This window comes from Heptranchias perlo, chromosome 18 (genome assembly GCF_035084215.1).
Source record: "Heptranchias perlo isolate sHepPer1 chromosome 18, sHepPer1.hap1, whole genome shotgun sequence".
Lineage (NCBI taxonomy): Eukaryota > Metazoa > Chordata > Chondrichthyes > Hexanchiformes > Hexanchidae > Heptranchias > Heptranchias perlo.
The window spans coordinates 7,996,187-8,015,750 of NC_090342.1; the positions used below are offsets into that span (position 1 = coordinate 7,996,187).

At 42.9% G+C, this 19,564-nt stretch overlaps 1 protein-coding gene across 1 annotated transcript in view; it reads left to right on the plus strand.

The window, feature by feature from the left end:
* The first annotated feature begins 546 nt into the window (after nucleotides 1-546).
* dcn (decorin) overlaps nucleotides 547-19,564 on the plus strand; it is a 43,190-nt gene continuing 24,172 nt past the window's right edge. Inside the window, exons 1-2 of the mRNA XM_067999318.1 lie at nucleotides 547-867; nucleotides 11,052-11,264. Coding sequence (XP_067855419.1) covers nucleotides 11,081-11,264 — 184 coding nt within the window. The 5' untranslated portion in view covers nucleotides 547-867; nucleotides 11,052-11,080. The remainder of the gene's footprint in view (nucleotides 868-11,051; nucleotides 11,265-19,564) is intronic.

The window sequence follows — 19,564 nt, forward strand, 5'->3', positions numbered from 1 at the left end:
AATCGTATTATAACTCTTTAGTAGTAGTGAATGTTATGGTAAAGCCTCGATGATCTGTTGAGAGTTTGTGATTTTATTTTAATTTGTGAGGGATAGAAAGTTCTGTCCATTCACTTCAGTATTTTGGGGCAACAAGTGCTTTGAAGCCCAGACGAATGGCAGGCTTATTATAATTCTAAAAATGGCCAGACATCTTATGTCAATTAAATGGCAGGTTTCCCAAAAAATGTTTTAAAAAAAATACTTACATTTTACTGAGTGCTGTGAGAGATTCTGAGAGAACCTTTCACTTCTATAGACCAAACAGGTTACACTTCCAAAGTTTGACACATGATTCTTCACCATCAAAGATGTAATCCACCAAATAAAATGCATTTTAATTGATGCATATATATGTAATTTTAAACAATCATGCTGTAGTGTTTTCATAAACCTGGTAAAATTATTAATGTAGTTTATTTTCTCAAACACCACTGATGACGTTTGATAAATTACAGGTTCAGACTTAGTGGGTGTGTTGTAAGGAGCAAGCAATGTATATCGGTTCACGAGCCAAACGGAGGGAGGCATCCAACAAAGGCTGATAAAGTGTTCTTGGCTCCAATACAAGGGATATATCATTACCATATGATCAGGAGTTGCCGGTGTGTGTGTGTCAGTTAAAGTTCTCTGCAGTTAATGGGATCTGGTCTTAGAGTCTTGCTGAGGAACAGGAGCACGAGAATTTTTTTTTAACCAGCTGTCCCTTCCAGCGAACACGAGCACGCTCCCCTCCCCTCGCACACCTGCGACCCTTTCCCCAGGCTGTGAAAACTCACTATCAGAACATCTCAGAGAAATACAGTGACGGATCTTAGCAACTGAAAGGTATGGCTCATGTCCAGAGCTGATCAATTCAATTTTGCTGCAAATTGATCATTTGATTGTGAATTTTCTTTTACTGCAACAAAAAAAAATTGCAAGTGGTAGTCTTTCTGAATTTGAGTGATTTGTCTGCAATCTTTAACTCAACAGATTTCATGCGTCAAATCCGAGGTTTTTTTTTTCCAAGGTGCGTTTCTGCTGCAAAAATAAGTTGAAAACTAAAATTGATTTTTTTTTTCCCCTTCAGCATGGTTTGTTTTTAAATTACATTCATTTATTCTGCAGGACGAGACTTTTCTTTTTAACTGCAGTGATATAATGCAGATGAGATGGAATGTTTTATCCACTTGTTGGGTTTTGATGTTTGTGAGGGTAGTTGATTCTGAATGCATTGTCGGATCTGTCTCTTCACGTTTGAACACATAAAGGGAGCATATAGCAACGCTGACCTTGTAACTGTTTGCTAGCAGTACTCTTGGGGTGTGACTGGGTCAAGTAAAATTACATTGTGAAAGTAAGTTGATCTGCCTGTGCAAGGACTGGGGAATACTGACTCGCTGTACTGTTTTTGATCATTGCTGTATAATCTTATTCATAGAATACCGAAGGGTGCAGTAATCACATGATACCAAAGTGCTCATTTCAAAAGATCATTCTAAAAGTATTTGAGTTCAGTAATGTCTAATTCTCAGCAGTTCCATCGTTGTGATTTTTTTTTTTAACCAAGGTTTTTTTGACCTGTATTTTTGGAAGGATCCTCTTGCTCTCTCCCTAGCAGTAGGGGAATTCAAATGTAAGTGTGTTGGCACTGTGTCCAAACCCATTCATAAAGTCAATAATGTGGTGAAGCAAATTGTAGTTTGAGTGTCCCTGGTGATGTCACATTCCCATAGATAGGGCCCAGCTGTCCCCTTTTGTTTTGGATGTAAGTACTATTTACCTGGGGGAAAAATGAGGTCCTATAGCAAGTACGAAGATAGTTACACCCATTTTCGTTTCCTTGCCCTCAATTTTCTGTTCAGTTGTGCTAGGAAACAGGTGCTTAGACTCCAAAGAAGGGTGGCTGATTGGGATTGTGACGAGGTGATTTTATTTTGTAAGATATGTGAATTCATTCTTCTATAAACTCATTTCCCTTTCCCTTTTTGCTCTGGTCTGTTGGGCAATTCATCAACTACAGTGAGAAGGTGGGCACCTTGGCCCAAGGCCAGCAACATGGTTGTGATTAGGCACTTAGTGTGGGATCATGGGCATGAATCCATCTAGCAGTATGTGTCAGAGGTAGCTCAGTGGGTAGCACTTTCGCCTGTGAGTCAGAAGGCTGTGGGTTCATGTCCCACTTCAGAGGTGTAAGCACACAATCCAAGTTAACACTCCCAGTGCAATACTGAGGGAGTGCTGCACTGCTGGAGGTGACATCGTTTGCATGAGGTGTTAAACTGGGGCCCTGTCTGTCCTCTCAGGGTCGACGTAAAAAATCCTATAAGCACAATTTCGAAGAGGAGCCCGGTGTCCTGGCCAATATTTATCCCTCAATCAAAATCACTAAAAGAAATATAGATTTTCTGTTCATTGCCATTTGTGGGACCTTGCTGTGTGCAAATTGGCTCCTGCATTACAACAGTGATTACAGTTCAAAAAAGTACTCATTGACTGTAAAGCGCTCTGGGACGTCCTGAAGGCGGTTTATAAATGCAATTCCTTTCCTTTATCATTCCATATGATATGCATCGGCACTCAATGACCTGTAGCACCCTGACCCACTATTTCCTGATTCTATTTGATGCTGAACTGTGTTGATAAAATTAGCCATTGTGTAGTGAAGTTCATTTTCCACCTGAAGTACAGACGGTCTGAAGAAATGTTCAGCAAGTATTTCATTTATTTTGAATGGTTGACAATTATTGGTGGCCAAAAAAAATAAGTTTCCCATGAGCGGGAGGAAGATGAATTTACCAGGATGTTCCCATTCCTCCCAGGTATCATTTTCCATTTTATCTAACAAAATGGCCAGTGGTAGTGTTCAATTCTACCCTACTCACAGTCAGCCCATTGTTTATTCATATTACCTCACCAGCTTGGCAGGGAATTTACAAACACTTAAGGGAGAAAAGATTGATCCCGCTTTTAGAAACTGAGCTATGAATCTCACCATCATTTTTTGTTTATATTAATAGGAGGGTATAGAAATGCTAATTGCTTCCGGGTGCCTTCGGCCTATGGGATTTCACTGGTCAGGTTTCTACCAATTAAGGCCAATCAGCAATCACCTGCAATAATGCTCGTTCCATGCTCCTTGATTGGTTTAACCTCCACTTAACTGGTCAAGTAATCGACAAGGATATTCAAACTTTAAAGAGTGGGAAGCAATAGGAAATTAAGCAAACCTACCAATTTGTAGATCCCAATTCATAGACACTGTCATCATAGCATTATAGTGGATACAGCACAGGAGGAGGCCATTCAGCCCATCGTGCCTGTGCCGGCTCTTTGAAAGAGCTATCCCATTCCCCTACTCTTTCCCCATTGCCCTCTACATTTCTTCCCTTCAAGTATTTATCAAATTCCCTTTTGAAAATTACTATTGAATCTGCTTCCTTTCAGGCAGTGCATTCCAGATCATTACAACTCGCTGCGTAAAAAAATGTTTCCTCATGTCGCCTCTGGCTCTTTTGCCGATTACCTTAAATCTGTGTCCTCTGGTTACTGACTCTTCTGCCAGTGGAAACAGTTTCTCCTTATTTACTTTATCAAAACCCTTCATGATTTTGAACACCTCTATCAAACTTCCCCTTAACCTTCTCTGTTCTAAAGGAGAACAATCCCAGGTTCTCCAATCTCTCCATATAACTGAATTTTGAAAGACTGGTTTATAAATATATGGGCATTTGAACTCACGTATTTGTTTTTTTTAAATGAGTATAATTAACCTCCGAATTTTGAGATCAGAAACAAAGAATAAAGTACAATTTCAAATTTTAAAAATTGCTTGCTTGTGCAAAGTTCTGATTGCATTAATTTTTTAAGTTTGTTCTAACCTCTTTAAATATCCAAATTCTCCTGTGAGGGAATGAAATGTACAGCTGAGCAATGCATTGGGGAAAAATTCCTTGTTTTTGCTGCTCATCTGTTTAGATTGTCCCTGAGCTCAGTGCTGCTCAGCTAAAGTGCTGGTGGCTGCAGTGCATTTATCTGTTTAGAAGCCTGATGGTAGTTGGTTGGTTGGGTGGATGCTCAGTCTCCAGTGGACCCTGTGCTTAGGGTTGCCAACTCTAGTTGGACATATTCCTGGAGGTGTCATCACATGACCTCCTGCCTCCAACAGCCCCGCCCCCCCCCACACTCCCGCCATTGACCGCCCAACATGTCCATCCTCATGGCGTGCCAGCCTTCCCGCGGCCAATTGGGAAAAGAACAGTTATTTCATTAACCGATTGGATGATTCTTGACTGTCAGTCAAACAGCGTTTTTTTTCCCATGTCCAATATTTCTATAACTAATGAACAAAAGTGCTCAAAGAAATACTTTTTAAAAACACAATATTTTTAATGCCCCTATGATTTTTCTCCCTGGGTTTGTTTGAAATCCTGGAGGGTTGGCAACCCTACCTGTGCATACTGGCAACCTGCTCCTACCACAGTTAACACTGAACCAGTTAATACAACAGCGACTGCAGCAAAATCCATGTTGAACAGACACTTTGCCAAGGAGACTAGCTGCTCCACTGTTGACTTATGTCCAGCTAAATGGATGAGCTAATTAGGAACATAGGAACTTAGGAACAGGAGGAGGCCATTCAGCCCCTCGAGCCTGTTCCGCCATTCAATTAGATCATGGCTGATCTGTATCTTAACTCCATCTACCTACCTTGGTTCCATATCCCTTAATTCCGTTTGCTTAACAAAAATCTATCAATCTCAGTTTTAAAATTTTCGATTGACCCCCAGCCTCAACAGCCTTTTGGGGGAGAGAGTTCCAGATTTCCACTACCCTTTATGTGAAGAAATGCTTCCTGAAATCACCCCTGAACTGCCTAGCTCTAATTTTAAGGTTTTAAGACCCCTTGTTCTGGACTCTCCCATCAGAGGAAATAATTTATCTCTATCTACTCTATCAAATCCTTTAATCATCTTGAATTAGATCACCCTGATTTGGGAGGGGTGGGGGGGCAGTGGGGGGATATCAAGAAACCATTGGAAACAAGTATTTGACTCAAATCTAATAAATTAGTAAAATTTGGCGCCTGGAGTGAAATCTTACCTACCTAACAAGTGAGCGATGATAACTGTGATGCAACAATTCCAATCTTTAACATTATCAGGAGCCAATTGTGAGGACACAGTGATTTCCAACTGGCAATAAATGGAAAATAAATAATGAGGTTGCTGAGCCAACGTTTACTAGAAGTGCAGGAGCCATTTAATGTTGATGACACAGGCTGGCACAGGCACGATGGGCCGAATGGCCTCCTTCTGTACTGTATCATTCTATGATTCTATGACTCTCTGATCCAATGCAAGTTCCTTACTGTTAAATTGCATTTTATTTCTCGTCCATTCAGAAACAAATGAACAGTTTACTTTTTATATGAAGTAAAATTTGCATATGAATCAACTATCGACCAGCACATCTCAACTTTGGATATTTAACTCTGATTGACAGACTACTTCAGATGAAACAATGAATCAGAAAACACAGGCTAAAAACAAGTCGTCAAAACATTTGTTACTCATTTCAGGATCATGCCTTTTTAACTCTGTACTGTGTATTTAAATATATTTGAAGGATATCCTTTACCACTTTGGTATTTTCCAGACTTGGTCCACTTTTTTTTGGAAGGCGGAATCTGTGGAGACAGAAAGTAATCACCCAGTTTCCAATGTGTCCATGTTTATCATGTGAGAATTCTTCTCTTGTGACGGGTTAATAACAATGATCTGATGTGATTAATTCACCACATGTCCTCAGGCAATTACACTATATACTCGGATATAAGGAAACCACCAAACTCAACCCAAAAAGTCCATGAATCTTGCATAAAATGAGGGTCAACATTGTACGGTTGCCATCCACTGAAATTCTCACCTTCATGTCAACGAGTGCCCTCGTTACAACCTGTCATTCCTGTCCACTGTTATTCCGTTCATTCAACAATGCTGACCCTCAAGGACTTTTTACTGTGGGTGCAGGAGTCGAGTGGGAGTTTGCAGCTGACGACAAGAACTGATGGGACTGGTTACTGGTGGGTCCACCATCTTTGATCAATTCACTTTTCCGGGATAGCGACCCAAAATACATGTGAAACATATGAAAATGACGAGCAGGAAAGGACCAGCTGGTCCATCAAACCTGTCCCACACTCATGATGGCAGGAGCATCATAACCAAATAATTCCTCCCTCCCTCCCTCCCCTCCCCCCAGCTCCACCCTCCCTCCTACCCCATTTCAAACCCCCCCCCCCCCGTAGACATGTCATCTCCTGGGAGAGGCAAAAAAAGAGAGAACCAGAGAAAAACTCAAGGCCAATAAGGGAAAAAAAACTGGAACATTCATCTCAGACCCTCTCAGGTGTTCGAAAGCAGTCCAGGAGATCACATGTGTTGGTTATCTGATTATCCATGTAGGATAAAACTTCCACATAAGACACTTTTAGCTTCAAACATGGACATAAATTTCTAGGGCCTGAGATTCCACAGGGGTTCAGATGGTGCCCCGTCATTACTGGCCGTTTTGCATTGTTTCCCTGCTGATCTGACTCCACAGTTAGGGTGAGGGATACTGGCAGAACCCCCACTGAATTTCAGGGCCCAAGTCTATTACGGAATTATACAAAGAGCAGCTCGTATAACACTGTGAAATAACAGCTCTCATTCGAAAAGATGGCATTTTATACACAATATTTAACACATCCAGAAACATTTCCTGTAAATTTAAAACAAAATTAAAACCAATTTTCTTGCTGCCTCAGCAGATAGCTGCATTTTATTCTATACTGTGTAAGCTGTGTTCGCCCTCAATGTACCCTGTGGGGGTGGGGCAAGAACAGCTGGATTTTAAACAGATGTTTTTAGCCAAGGGAACACTGGAAATATCTGCCAGAGAGCCTAGTGGAACATTAGTAAAGGAAGGATGAGTTGGACTTCAGTTGCAAACTTGGTATGTAGGATTTTCTTGGATCTGATTTGCAATTTATTATATCTAAGAATTAAGCAGAAGAACAGAGCACAGAATAACAATAAAGTTATAGGGATGAATTATGGATTTTTTTTGACTGCCATCTAACCATGTTCATGTTAGTTCTCAGCGAGACCCTTAACAGATTTGGAGCTCTTAAATTTAATAGTGTTTATAATTTGAGCTTCATTACCCAATGCCATTTGTTTATTTCTCCTTTCTCCTCTTTCCCCTTCCCCTCATATTACTATCTGCTGCTGCCATACCTCCGCCACCAGTGGGGGTTTTGAATGGTAAGAGTTTTTTATTCGTTCATGGGATGTGGGCAATCCGTTTCGTAAGGCTGCAATTTTCTTTATATACATTATTGCAGATATTTTGCTAACATTTCTACTTAAAATATTTAGTCAGCAGAGTCTGGTTGTGGCTCAGTGGGTAGTACTCTGGCCTCTGAGTCAAAAAGGTTATAGGTTCAAGTCCCACCCCAGAGACTTGAGCACAAAAATCCAGGCTGACACTTCAGTGCAGTACTGAGGGAGCACTGCACTCTCGGAGTGTTACACCGAGGCCCCATCTGGCCTCTGTAAAAGATCCCCTGGCACCCGTCAAACAATATTTATCCTTCAACCAACACCTAAAGACAGATTATCTGGTCATTGCCAAATTGCTGTTTGTGGGATCTTGCTGTGCGCAAATTGGCTGCTGCGTTTCCTACATTGCAAGAGTGGCTACACTTCAAAAATAGTTAATTGGCTGTGAAGCACTTTGGGACGTCCTAAGGTCATGAAAGGCGCAATATAAATGCAAGTTCTTTCATTCTATAGTGAAACTCCTGTACATGAGGATGTATTTATTCTGTACCTACATTTTTATCTTAAGTGACTTGTCTAATTATTTAGATATAAAAATAAGAGCTTTTACTATTGGCTGCTAGAACATTCATCTTATATAATTAACTCGCTGTCACGGCCTTATTCAGAGGGCAGCGCAAAAAGACTAGCTATTTAAAAGCTCTTAAGGATGTTATCCGCCTCAGTCACTCAGAACTCTTAAACACTTTCACTCGCTGCCACATCCCAAAACACCCAGCAAAAACTCAGCAACAATTTTGGTGTTCGCAATAAGACCATAAGAGATAGGAGCAGGAGTAGGCCATTCGGCCCCTCGAGCCTGCTCCGCCATTTAATGAGATCATGGCTGATCTGATTTTTACCTCAACTCCACTTTCCCGTCTTTTCCCCATATCCTTTGACTCCCTTGCTGATCAAAAATTTGTCTAACTCAGCCTTGAATGTATTCAATGACTCAGCCTCCACAGCTTTTTGGGGAAAGAATTCCAAAGATTCACGACCCTCTGGGAGAAAAAATTCCTCCTCATTTCCGTCTTAAACAGGCAACCCCTTATTCTGAGACTATGCCCCCTAGTTTTAGATTCCCCCATGAGGGGTAACATCCTCTCAGCATCTTATTTGGCACAGAACAGGTTAATAGTAAACATTGATTTAGGCCAATCAATCTTCAATAATCCAACAGCTATCCAAAGTACCCTGAACTAAGGAGCCTTCTTTGTGATAGGACTAGTGAACATAAGCCTCAAACAAGGTTCGAGATAAGCACCTTTTCCCCATCCCCACAGGCTAGTGGACATGTGGGATACACTTCCAGAGAAAGTAGTTAATTTGGTATCAATTGACGCCTTTGAAAGGAACTGATCGATATCTGTTGAGAAGGGGGATTGAGGGTTATTGCAATATTAACAACAATGCTTGATTTATTTGTCAGGAAGGTCAGGAAAGAAATTATTGTCCCTAAAGTAAGGAATCAATGAGCACTGTGAGAGAGAAGTCCACTGTAAGGTATTCCTGTGAATAAGCGTATGGTAGCCTAGTGGTTACAGTGCTGGACTAGCAACCCAAAAGTCATAAACTGAAAATCCCACCATGGCAGCTTCTAAAATTGAACTTGCCTAGCATTAGAAAATGAAAGTTGCCGGATCCTTGTGAAAACCCAACTTGTGAACAAACACCTTTTAAGGAAGGGAACCTGGTCTGGCCTACACGTGACTCCAGTCCCATAGTATGTGGTTGATTCTTAATGCCCTCCGACCAATTAGCGATGGGGCAATAAATATCACCTGCATTTCCCATATCTCAAATATCACATGGGCTGGGTATTTCCAAGGGTCTGCTCCCACTCCGCCACCATAACTTCGCCGGAAGTGTGTCAGGAGGCCCGCTTAAGTGTGTAAACCCGGTTTTCAAGCACTGGTGGACGCCGATTTGGTAAATTCCTTCAAGTGAGAGCTGGACCTATTTCTGGTTGGGGCGGAAATCACCTCTTACAAAAGGTGGGTAATGTAATGCATAGAATTACCAGGGCCAGAGTGATCTCCTGGACTGGTTTCAATCTCCTAAATGTGGGTTGTGGCAGGGGCGGGGGGGTGGGTCGGAGAGGAGTGTCCCAGATTTTTTTCCCCAAATTGGCCTGGGTTTTTAATCTGGTTTTTCGCCTCTCCCAGGGGATCACATGATGTGGGGTGGGGAGTGTATATATTGTGATATACAAGGTACCACAATGGATGGACCAGAGGGTCTTTTCCTGTCTGTCATTGTTCGTAGGTATGTTCCTATGTTCACTTCTGGCAGAGTAATGGTGGCAGAGTGGGAGCAGCTCCAAGGAAATGGCCGGCAATGGACTCTGGATGGAGCGAGGTTGATAACAACAACAGCAACAACAAATTGCATTTATATAGCGCCTTTAACGTGGCTGGTTGGTGTACCAGTTGGTCTTACAGTCAACAAAAATGAGTCAGAAGGTTCATGTCCAACTCCCCACAGACTTGAGCACAAAATCTAGGCTAACACTCCAGCGCAGTAGTGAGGGAGTGCTGCACTGTCGGAGGTGCCGTCTTTCAGATGAGTCATCAAACCGAGGTCCCGTCTGCCCTCTCAGTTGGACGTAAAAGATTCCACGTCCACTATTTCGAAGAAGAGCAGGGGAGTCCTCCCCAGTGTCCTGGGGCCAATATTTATGCCTCAACCAACATCACTGAAAAAACAGATTATCTGGTCATTTATCTCATTGCTGTTTGTGGGACCTTGCTGTGCGCAACTTGGCTGCTGCTTTTACCTACATTACAACAGTGACTACACTTCAACGGTACTTCACTGGCTGTAAAGCACTTTGGGATGTCCTGAGGTCGTGAAAGACACTATGTAAATGCAAGTCTTTCTTTCACTGAGCTCTGCTCACCAGCAACGGATGAAAGTTTGAACAAATGTGCCAGTGAGTGGAATGGGTCAGAGTGCATGCTGAAAGCAAAGCCAAGAGTTAGAGTAAGCAGCTGGTCTTAGAGACTCAACACACGGCCAAGCTGACAGAAGCAGAGCCCCGTCATTTGAAACCCACGATGGATCAAACTCAACGAGCTGCTGAGGGAAGAACCGACTGGGACTGGGGAGGAAAATTTCTCCAGCGACTAATCTCAAATGTTTTGCCGATTCCCCCGAAGCAAGTTTTGCCACGCTGTGTTATGCTGTCCCGACCTTGAGTGACAGCATACATGATGTGCATATACATGGAATGGACTGCCCGAGGGGGTGGTGGAGGCAGATTCAATCATGCCCTTTCAAAAGGGAACTGGATAAGTACTTGAAAGGAAAAAATTTGGAGGGCTACGGGGATAGGGTGGGGTAGTGGGACTAGCTGGATTGCTCTTGCTTAGAGCTGGCACAGACTCGATGGGCCGAATAGCCTCCTTCCATGCTGTAACATTTCTATGATTCTATGATTCCACATAGCATTGCTGCATTTGAGGGGAAGCTAGATAAACATATGAGGGAGAAAGGAAAAGAAGGATATGTTGATAGGGCTAGTTGGAGTAGGACGGGAGGAGGCTTGTGTTGAGCATAAACAACGACATAGACCTGTTGGGCCGAATGGCCTGTTTTGGTGCTGTACACTCAATGTAATTCTATGTCTCATACCCACTGTGTTCTTATGTTTTCTCCTAGGTTAAGGCGCTGTGTTACTTACGCCAACCATGCGTGTGATCGTATCACTGGCGTTCCTCATGGCAGCCTGCTGGGCCAAGCCTTTTCATCAGGTGGGGTTCCTTGACTTTATGCTGGAGGATGAAGGATCTGGTTTCATCCCCGATGACGATATGCCCATGTGCCCATTTGGCTGCCAGTGCCACCTGCGAGTGGTTCAGTGCTCTGATTTAGGTAAGCTCCGTCATCTGAAACTGCTTCAGTTGTGGAATTGCTCTTTCCCATTTGAATGTTTTGTCTTCACGTTGAATAAATCATGTAAAATTCTCGTCCTTATTTTCAAATCCCTCCGTGGCCTCGCCCCTCTCTATCTCCGTAACCTCCTCCAGTCCTACAGCCCTCCGAGATCTCTGCACCCCTCCAATTCTGGCCTCTTGCGCATCCTCGATTTTCATTTCTCCAAGATTGTCGGCCTTGCGTTCAGCTGCCTAAGTCCTAAGCTCTGGAATTCCCTCCCTAAACCCCTCTAACTCTTTCTCCTCCTTAAGGCGCTGCTTAAAACCTACCTCTTTGACCAAACTTTTGGTCACTTGTCCTAATACCTCCATATATGGCTCAATTTCAAATTTTGTTTGAAAATTGCTCCTGTGAAGCGCCTTGGGACGTTTTACTACATTAAAGGCGCTATATAAATGCAAGTTGTAGTTGTTGTTCAAACTTATGAGAGAGTTTGATGGAGTAAATGAAGAGAAACTGTTTCCACTAGCAGGAGGGTAGGTAACCAGAGGACACAAATTTAAGATAATTGGAAAAGAACCAGAGGCGAGATGAAGAGAATTTTTTTTACACAGCAAGTTGTTATGATCTGGAAAGCACGCTCTGAAAGGGTGATGGAAGCAGATACAACAGTAACTTTCAACAGGGAATTGGATATATAGTTGAAAAGGAAAAATGCAGGGCTATGGGGAAAGAGCAGGGGGATGGGACTAATTGGATAGCTCTTTCAAAGAGCCAGCACAGGCACGATGGGGCGAATGGCCTCCTTCTGTCCTGTATATTTTTTTTTATTCGTTCATGGGATGTGGGCGTCGCTGGCGAGGCCAGCATTTATTGCCCATCCCTAATATGATTGTAAGATTCTATGAAATCCCTTAGCAATAAAGATGGAATTATGAAAATGCCAATAGAATCCTATTATATCTCACAGTGAATTGTAAATCTGGGGTTTATAGCTTCATGAAATCTATTGTGGTTCCCAATTTCTCCTTTCTTGGTTTGGTTTCCTTTCTCCATATACCACTCTGACACGGCCTTGTGCGATTTTTTTTTTACTGAGAAGGTGCTATAGAAATGCAAGTTGTTCTTGCTCTACCCAAAAAACTACAAGGATCCTACATGCTTCAAGAATGGGAAATATTGTTATAGGAGACAAAGAAAGCTGTCTATTCAGAAACATTAGGTAGAATTACAATGGAAAAGCTTTCAGAGGAAACCTAGTTGCTTTCGGGTGCGTGTTATGGAACTTGCATAGAATTGGACAGCCCTTATAGTTCCATCTGTAGATTCTTGGCAGCCTTTCAAGTGGGCCTGGTTTCGAATTCCAACCTCATAATCTTTTAAACTCTGCTGCTCTCACTTAAGCAGTTTTGGAGTCTTGTGTGTGCTCTGCTGAACAGCACATCCCACATGTGAAGGATGTGCTATCTGTCAAGGAAGGAACAGCAAACAGGACTAACTCTTCCTTACTGAGATGAAATCTCCTGTGTGCGAAGGAACAATTGGCAACACTGACCCTCTCTGTTAGAAATATACCTTTTGCCGATCTATGATTTGTGGTGAGCAACACCCAATCATTCTGATTTTAAAATGTATATCACTTAAAAATAAATGCAGTGCCATTTTTAAAGGTGGATTTTCAATCTTACTTTTTGTGACCATAAGTGTCACTCCCGACATTTTGAGGCTGTTACTATCCCATTAACGCCACTCAAAATCAACCCCCATTTCTCTCAATCCTGCACATTCAATTTACTGATACAATATTCAATATGTCTGCTTTTTATATGCTTCTATACCACATTGGTTAACACCATCAGTTTGCTGTTTATTGCATCGAATGGCAAACATTGAGTAGTTGAGGCGAATAGCATAGATGCATTTAAGGGGAAGCTAAATAAACACATGAGGAAGAAAGGAATAGAAGGATATGCTGATAGGGTTAGATGAAATAAATAGGGCGGGAGGAGGTTTGTGTGGAGTATAAACACCAGCATACACCAGTTGGGCCGAATGGCCTGTTTCTGTTCTGTAGATTCTATGTAATTCTATGTAATGTCATTTTCACTTCATGAATGCACTGAAGCAACCAATATCTTTCCTCTCTAATAGTAGGGAATGTTTCTACATCGATTAATCAAGTCCAGACAATCTGGCAAATTGTAGACAAATGACCACAAAAGCTGCTAAATTGTTGTCAAGACTCAGCAGGTTCGCTAACTTTCATCAGGATTGGGAATGAGCTACCCATACCTGGTCTTACCTTTGTGTGACTGCAGTCCCTTGCTATATGATGTATATATATATATATGATGTTTCCACTTGTGAGGGAGTCCAAAACTAGGATAAATATAAGATAGTCACTAATAAATCCAATAGAGAATTCAGGAGAAACTTCTTTACCCAGAGAGTGGTGAGAATGTGGAACATGCCACCACAAAGAGTAGTTGAGGCGACTCACATAGACGCATTTAAGGGGAAGCTAGATAAGTACATGAGGGAGAAAGGAATAGAAGGATATGCAGATAAGGTTAGACAAAGTAGACCTGTTGGGCTGAATGGCCTGTTTCTGTGCTGAAAATTCTATGTAATTCCATGTAATATATAGTTGACTCTTAATGGCCTCTAAAGTGATCTAGCAAGCCATTCAGTTGCAAAAACAATTGCTATATAACAAAGCCCTTCTTAGTACCTCTAAGCCTTGTAGCCATTGTCGCGCACATCCCAATAACAGAAAAAACACTCTCTGAATATCTTTTTTCTTTTTAAACAATGTGGGTTGTAAGGGATTTTGAGGCCCTGTTCTTACAATCCATGTTTTTATTTCATTTCCTGAACAGCAGTGTGCGTAGCAGGAATGTGGATTACGACCAGGCAAGGAAATAAAATATGAAATTAGTCCACTATTGAGCAGTTTTGATAGTCAGCTTAAATGCAGGCTTGCAAGGCCTTTTGAAAAGGAGAGGTGTCTTGTGTAAATTAAAGCAAGATGCCGTTTGTTAAAGAGCTCATAAAGAAAGAACCTGTATTTCTACAGTGCCTTTCGCCACCTCAGGACGTCCCAAAGTGCAATACAGCCAATGAAGTACTTTTGAAGTGTAGTCACTGTTGTAATGTAGGATTATGGAATCATACAGCACAGAAGGAGGCCATTCGGCCCATCAGCTGCCAGGGATTACCAGACCGCACTGTACCATGGACATGCCCTAATGGGGGTCGATTTTAACCCCTTCCCCCAGCAGGCGGGCATGGTGCGTGGGAGGGCACCATTGGCCCGAGGCATTGCCGTTCCCACCCGGTGGCATTTTATCTTCACTGACTTTGAAGTTGTCCGAGGCTTGTGCTGCAGTCAGGCGATGGGGCCTAATAAAAGTCACGTCCCGATGACATTATTGGCGCAACAGTGTGATTTTACTGATGACTCGAGGTGGGGTGGGGGGGGTGCCCAGGAGGGCCCTGGAAGGAATCCCTGGACCTCCCCTACCCCAACACTCCCTACACCGGCATCCCTCCATTCCACCCCCCCCACCCCCGCCAAGCATTTACCTTACTCCTGGGACCATCTCCTTGGGTCCCCCGCAACGGCCTGCTAACGCCCCAAATCTTGATCCCACCCACCCGCCGGCCTTGAGGTCATTCACCCCCCTTCCCCCCCCAAGGCGGGAGACCGTCTTTAACTATTAAAATGAGGCCCCAGCCGTTAGAATGGGCCGGGCCACGCTTCCTCCTGAATATCCAGGGTCCGCTGCCCACTTCGGGCCCCCTACTCACGATCCTGTTAAAATCTTCCCCCCCGTATGTCAGGAGCAGATGTCCCCAATACCAAATACAACCTACCCAGACACACAGAGGTGCAAGAGTCAAACAAGAGATATCAATCGGAGAAATTCAGGTGAATAACCCAACCAGGCACATTTACGTCAAATGCAGAAGTCAATACCAGTTCGGTTTTCGATCACAAATCACTAGTCTCTTGTTCTAAATCAACATTGAAATGCTAGAGTGTGGGAAATGATGGCAGCAACCAAACTCGCAAATAGTTTAAGAATTAATTCGAGCAAAGTCTTGCTGCTCTTGTTCCATTACTTCATTTAGGCTAAAATATCAGATGTGCAGGAAATTGTTTCTCTGTGAGCTCTTATTTCATTGCTTTCTGACGTTCTCTTGGCACATCACTTTCAGCGAGAATGCATTCACCAGAACTCTTGGACAAGGCACTCGTTCCTGGATCTTTCCATTTTCAAAGTAATTTCTTTCCAAGATGGTGATGTGATATTTTCTTGCACTCATCACTGTGAAGGATGTGAGTGAGTGGAAAATTTTTCCTCATTTTAGTTACCTAGTGAAAACATCAAGCACATTAAGAGCAGTACGGCCAAATAGAGAGTAATGCTTTCTCTATTCTGCCAAACACAATGTGCCTCAGACAACCTCAGAAGACCACTCCCTACTAGACCACTGTAAGTTTTTCCATCTCCTACAGCCGCCATCCTTCTGAGTGAGGTTGTCAACTGGTAACTAATTAGGAACAGTTTTTATGCTGCGGGCCTCACATCCTCTAAGAACTGGATTGAAAGTGTTCAAAGCCCTTTCACCACCAGCGCAGAGAAGGCTTTCATCTCATTTTTTTGACCATATCCTAAGTTGATACAGCGGAGTCCATTTTAACTGCTCCCCCTCTTAGGCAGGAAACAGGCAGTAGCGGATTGCTTGACCGTTTTACACCCTGCCCTTTTTGGAAAATCAGGCGAGGTGCAAAACGGGCGGCCAAACCCGCTGAGGCCCATCTTTCTGCCCATTGTCCTGCCCATCTTTCTGCCCATCTTTCTGCCCATCGTCCTGCCCAGCGGCAGCAGGTAAAATCGACCCCGGTGATTAAGTTGGCGACCAAGACTGTTCAATTATGAGCCTAGTCTGTATCTTATGGCATGACTTTAGACACAGTGGCTGCATAAATGGTCTTGCACATGGGCAGAACAGGATATAGTGGCATTACCCTTCCACACAAACAATATGGGGACAATTTCATCCTAACCTGCCCATCAGAAAACTGACGGGATTGGGTGCAACGCTGGTTTTACACCCCACCCGATTTTATGCTCCAATGACGTCAACGGAGAGCAATATTTGGCGGGGTGTAAATCCAGCGTTCCACCCGATCCCATGGGATTCCTGCCCGGTGAGTTGGGTTGAAATTACCTCCTATAACGCAGGCAATTTTTCTTAAAGGGACAGGCTGTCCATTGGGACTATCGCTAGGTATTAATGTGTATGTCACCGAATAAATACTACGTCATGAGGATCTGCTTTTACAGTTTCTAAAGAGGATGAAGTGTCTTGCAGGATAATAATGCAAAAATGGAGTCAGTGTAGAATATTAATATAGAGTTAACTGTAAATTTTTACAAAACATTAGTTCGGCCACAGTTAGAGTATTGTGTGCACTTTTAGGTGCCCCATTATGGAAAGGACATTAAAACCAAAGAGAGCGTACAGGGTAGATTCACCAGGATGAAGCCCGAGATGTGAAACTATGGTCATGAGGAGAGATTTGAGATACTGGGACTATTTCCACTGGAGCAGAGGAAGCTAAGAGGAGTTTTAATAAAGTTAGAGTAAATTGATGGAGTTCAAAGGGGAACGCTGCATCCTCCGGTTAGCGAGTCAGTGACAACTGGTCATCAATTCAAAAAACTTTCACTATGGGAGTGAGGAGAGAGGTCAGGAGAATTTTCATTACACAGAGGGTAGTTGGGCTACGGAATGCTTTGCCACAGGGAGCGGTTGAGACTGAGTATTGCATCTTTTAAGGAAAATTTGGATAAATATTTGAATAGAGGAAGATATAGGGCTACGCAAAGAGAGTAGGGTAATGGGATTAGTTTGTGGATTGCTCTAGCAAAGAGCTGGCACAGACACGATGGTCCAAATGGCCTCCTTCTGTACTGTAAACGTCTTTGTTTTGTATGGGTCACAATAATTAGTTTTTTGACGAGTTTTGCAATCTCTGTAATTTCCTCCAGCCCTACGACCTTCCAATTCTGGTCTCTTGTGCATCCCTGATTTCCTTCACCCCACCATTGGTGACTGTGCCTTCAGTTGTCTAGGCCCTAAGCTCTGGAATTCCCTCCCTAAACCCTAATGCCTCTCTACCTCTCCCTCCTCCTTTAAGATGCTCCTTAAAATCTACCTCTTTGACCAAGCTTTTGGTCACCTGTTCTAATATCTCCTTATGTGGCTCGGTGTGTTAGGTTGTGTTTGATAATCGCTCCCGTGAAGCGCCTTGGGATGTTTTACTACGTTAAAGCTGCTATATAAATGCAAGTTGTTGTTTTGAAAGTAGTCTGGGTGAAACCTTTAAAACTATACCAAATATTTGCAATTGTCTTTGCAAAATGTGTGGTGGTCAATGCCTTATTTAAACTGATTGTTTTTCTTGCAAGATCACAATACTCCTTTTAAAAAGGAACCTTACTGCAAAAATCACCTCCAGACCCCACTTTCCGTGGTTAACTTTGATGTGATTTTACTAGCAGTACAAGCCATCTGTGTAGGGGTGTGAACATCTGCATGTAATTTAATGCACGTCAGGACCCCTCTAACTGGAGCTCCATATACCCAATGTAATTCCTTGGTGTAAAACTATAGGTTATCACTTAGAAATAATTTGTAAGAGTACTTTACATTGGTCCAGTGACATAGTGCATTGTACTGTGCAATGATTGGATTATATTAGTTGTTACATTATTTGTTTAGTCTTTGTCACCAATAGACTCGATTAGTTCAATGCTCCCCTGGCCGGCCTCCCATCCCCCACCCTCTGTAAACTTCAGCTTATTCAAAACTCTATCCTTTCCTGCACCAAGTCCCACTTACCCATCATTCCTGCCCTCCTTGACCTACAATGGCTCTTGGTCCCTCAACACCTCAAACTTAAAATTCTCATTGTGTTTAAATCCTTCCATGGCCTCTCTCTTCCCTGTCTCTGTTACTCACCCCAATGCTACAGCCCCCTCCTTCCAGAACTCTCGGTTCCTCTGTCTCTGGCCTCTTGTGCATTGCCCCCTCTCTTCGTGACCGTGCCTCCAGCTGCCTGGACACCCACTGGAATTCTCTCTCTAACCCTTCTCCTTCTCCTCCTTTAAGACCCTGCTTAAAACCACCTCTTTGTCCGAGGTTTTGGTCACCCCTCCTAATATCTCCCTCGTTGGCTCAGGGTCCTTTTTTTCCTTATGCCTCTGTGAAACGACCTTGGGACTTATCTCAAGTTGTTGTTGGAATATGGCGTCAGAGCTTAAAGAATGAATGAGAACGACTCAATTTGGTGCCTTTTGTCCACAGAACATTTTCTTTGCGAGTGAAGGAAGAGCATAACCAAGAGCAAGACTACATTATTTAAACTTTAAGAATACAAACCTTGGTCGTTGTGTCCAAGAAGTAGTAAATACTTCAACTGCTGTCAAGTTGTCAATATATATTCAACCAGATGGACAAAAATAAAACACAAACCTTAATGAAAGGTTGGAGATAGTCACAGGATTGGGTAATAAGGTCAAGTTGGTTGCAGTGTTGTTGTTGTACTGCACAGGGTTACGTGGCCTACATTTTAAATAAAATGAATGTGCATAAATTAAGTTAGTGAATGGTACGTGGCAGTGTTGGGCTGTGCTGCTGGCAGTTAAATCAGGAATGTGGGTCTGAGGGGAATCTAAGATATACGTATCTGGAGCGTTACGACGGGACCGTCAAGTCATGGATGTACAGTAAGTCTTTTTGGCAGCCGAATGGACGGAATTTGTTAGCTCCATTTTAAACGCAGATGAAAGAACACAATGGTGCTTCTTTTTAAGACAAAGTTTATCTCTATCTTCTTGGGTTACAACTTGTAGGCTCTGTGCTCATCTGATGCTTGCGCCCTCTGTGATAGGATGGTCCACTATAGCTGAATGAGCAGCCCAGGCCATTACTAAATTCAGCCTCAGTCTTGCTCCTCAAGACAATGAGAAGGAGTTCAGATTGCAAGATGGACACAGACTCCTGCTGCATAACAGCAACAACTTGCATTTATATAGCGCCTTTAACGTTGTAAAATGTCCCAAAACACCTCACAGGACTGTAATCAGACAAAATTTGACACCGAGCCACATAAGGAGATATTACGACAGGTGGTCAAAGAGGTAGGTTTTAAGGAGGGTCTGAAAGAAGGAGAGAGAAGTGGCAAGGCGGAAAGGTTTAGGGAGGGAATTCCAAAGCTGAGG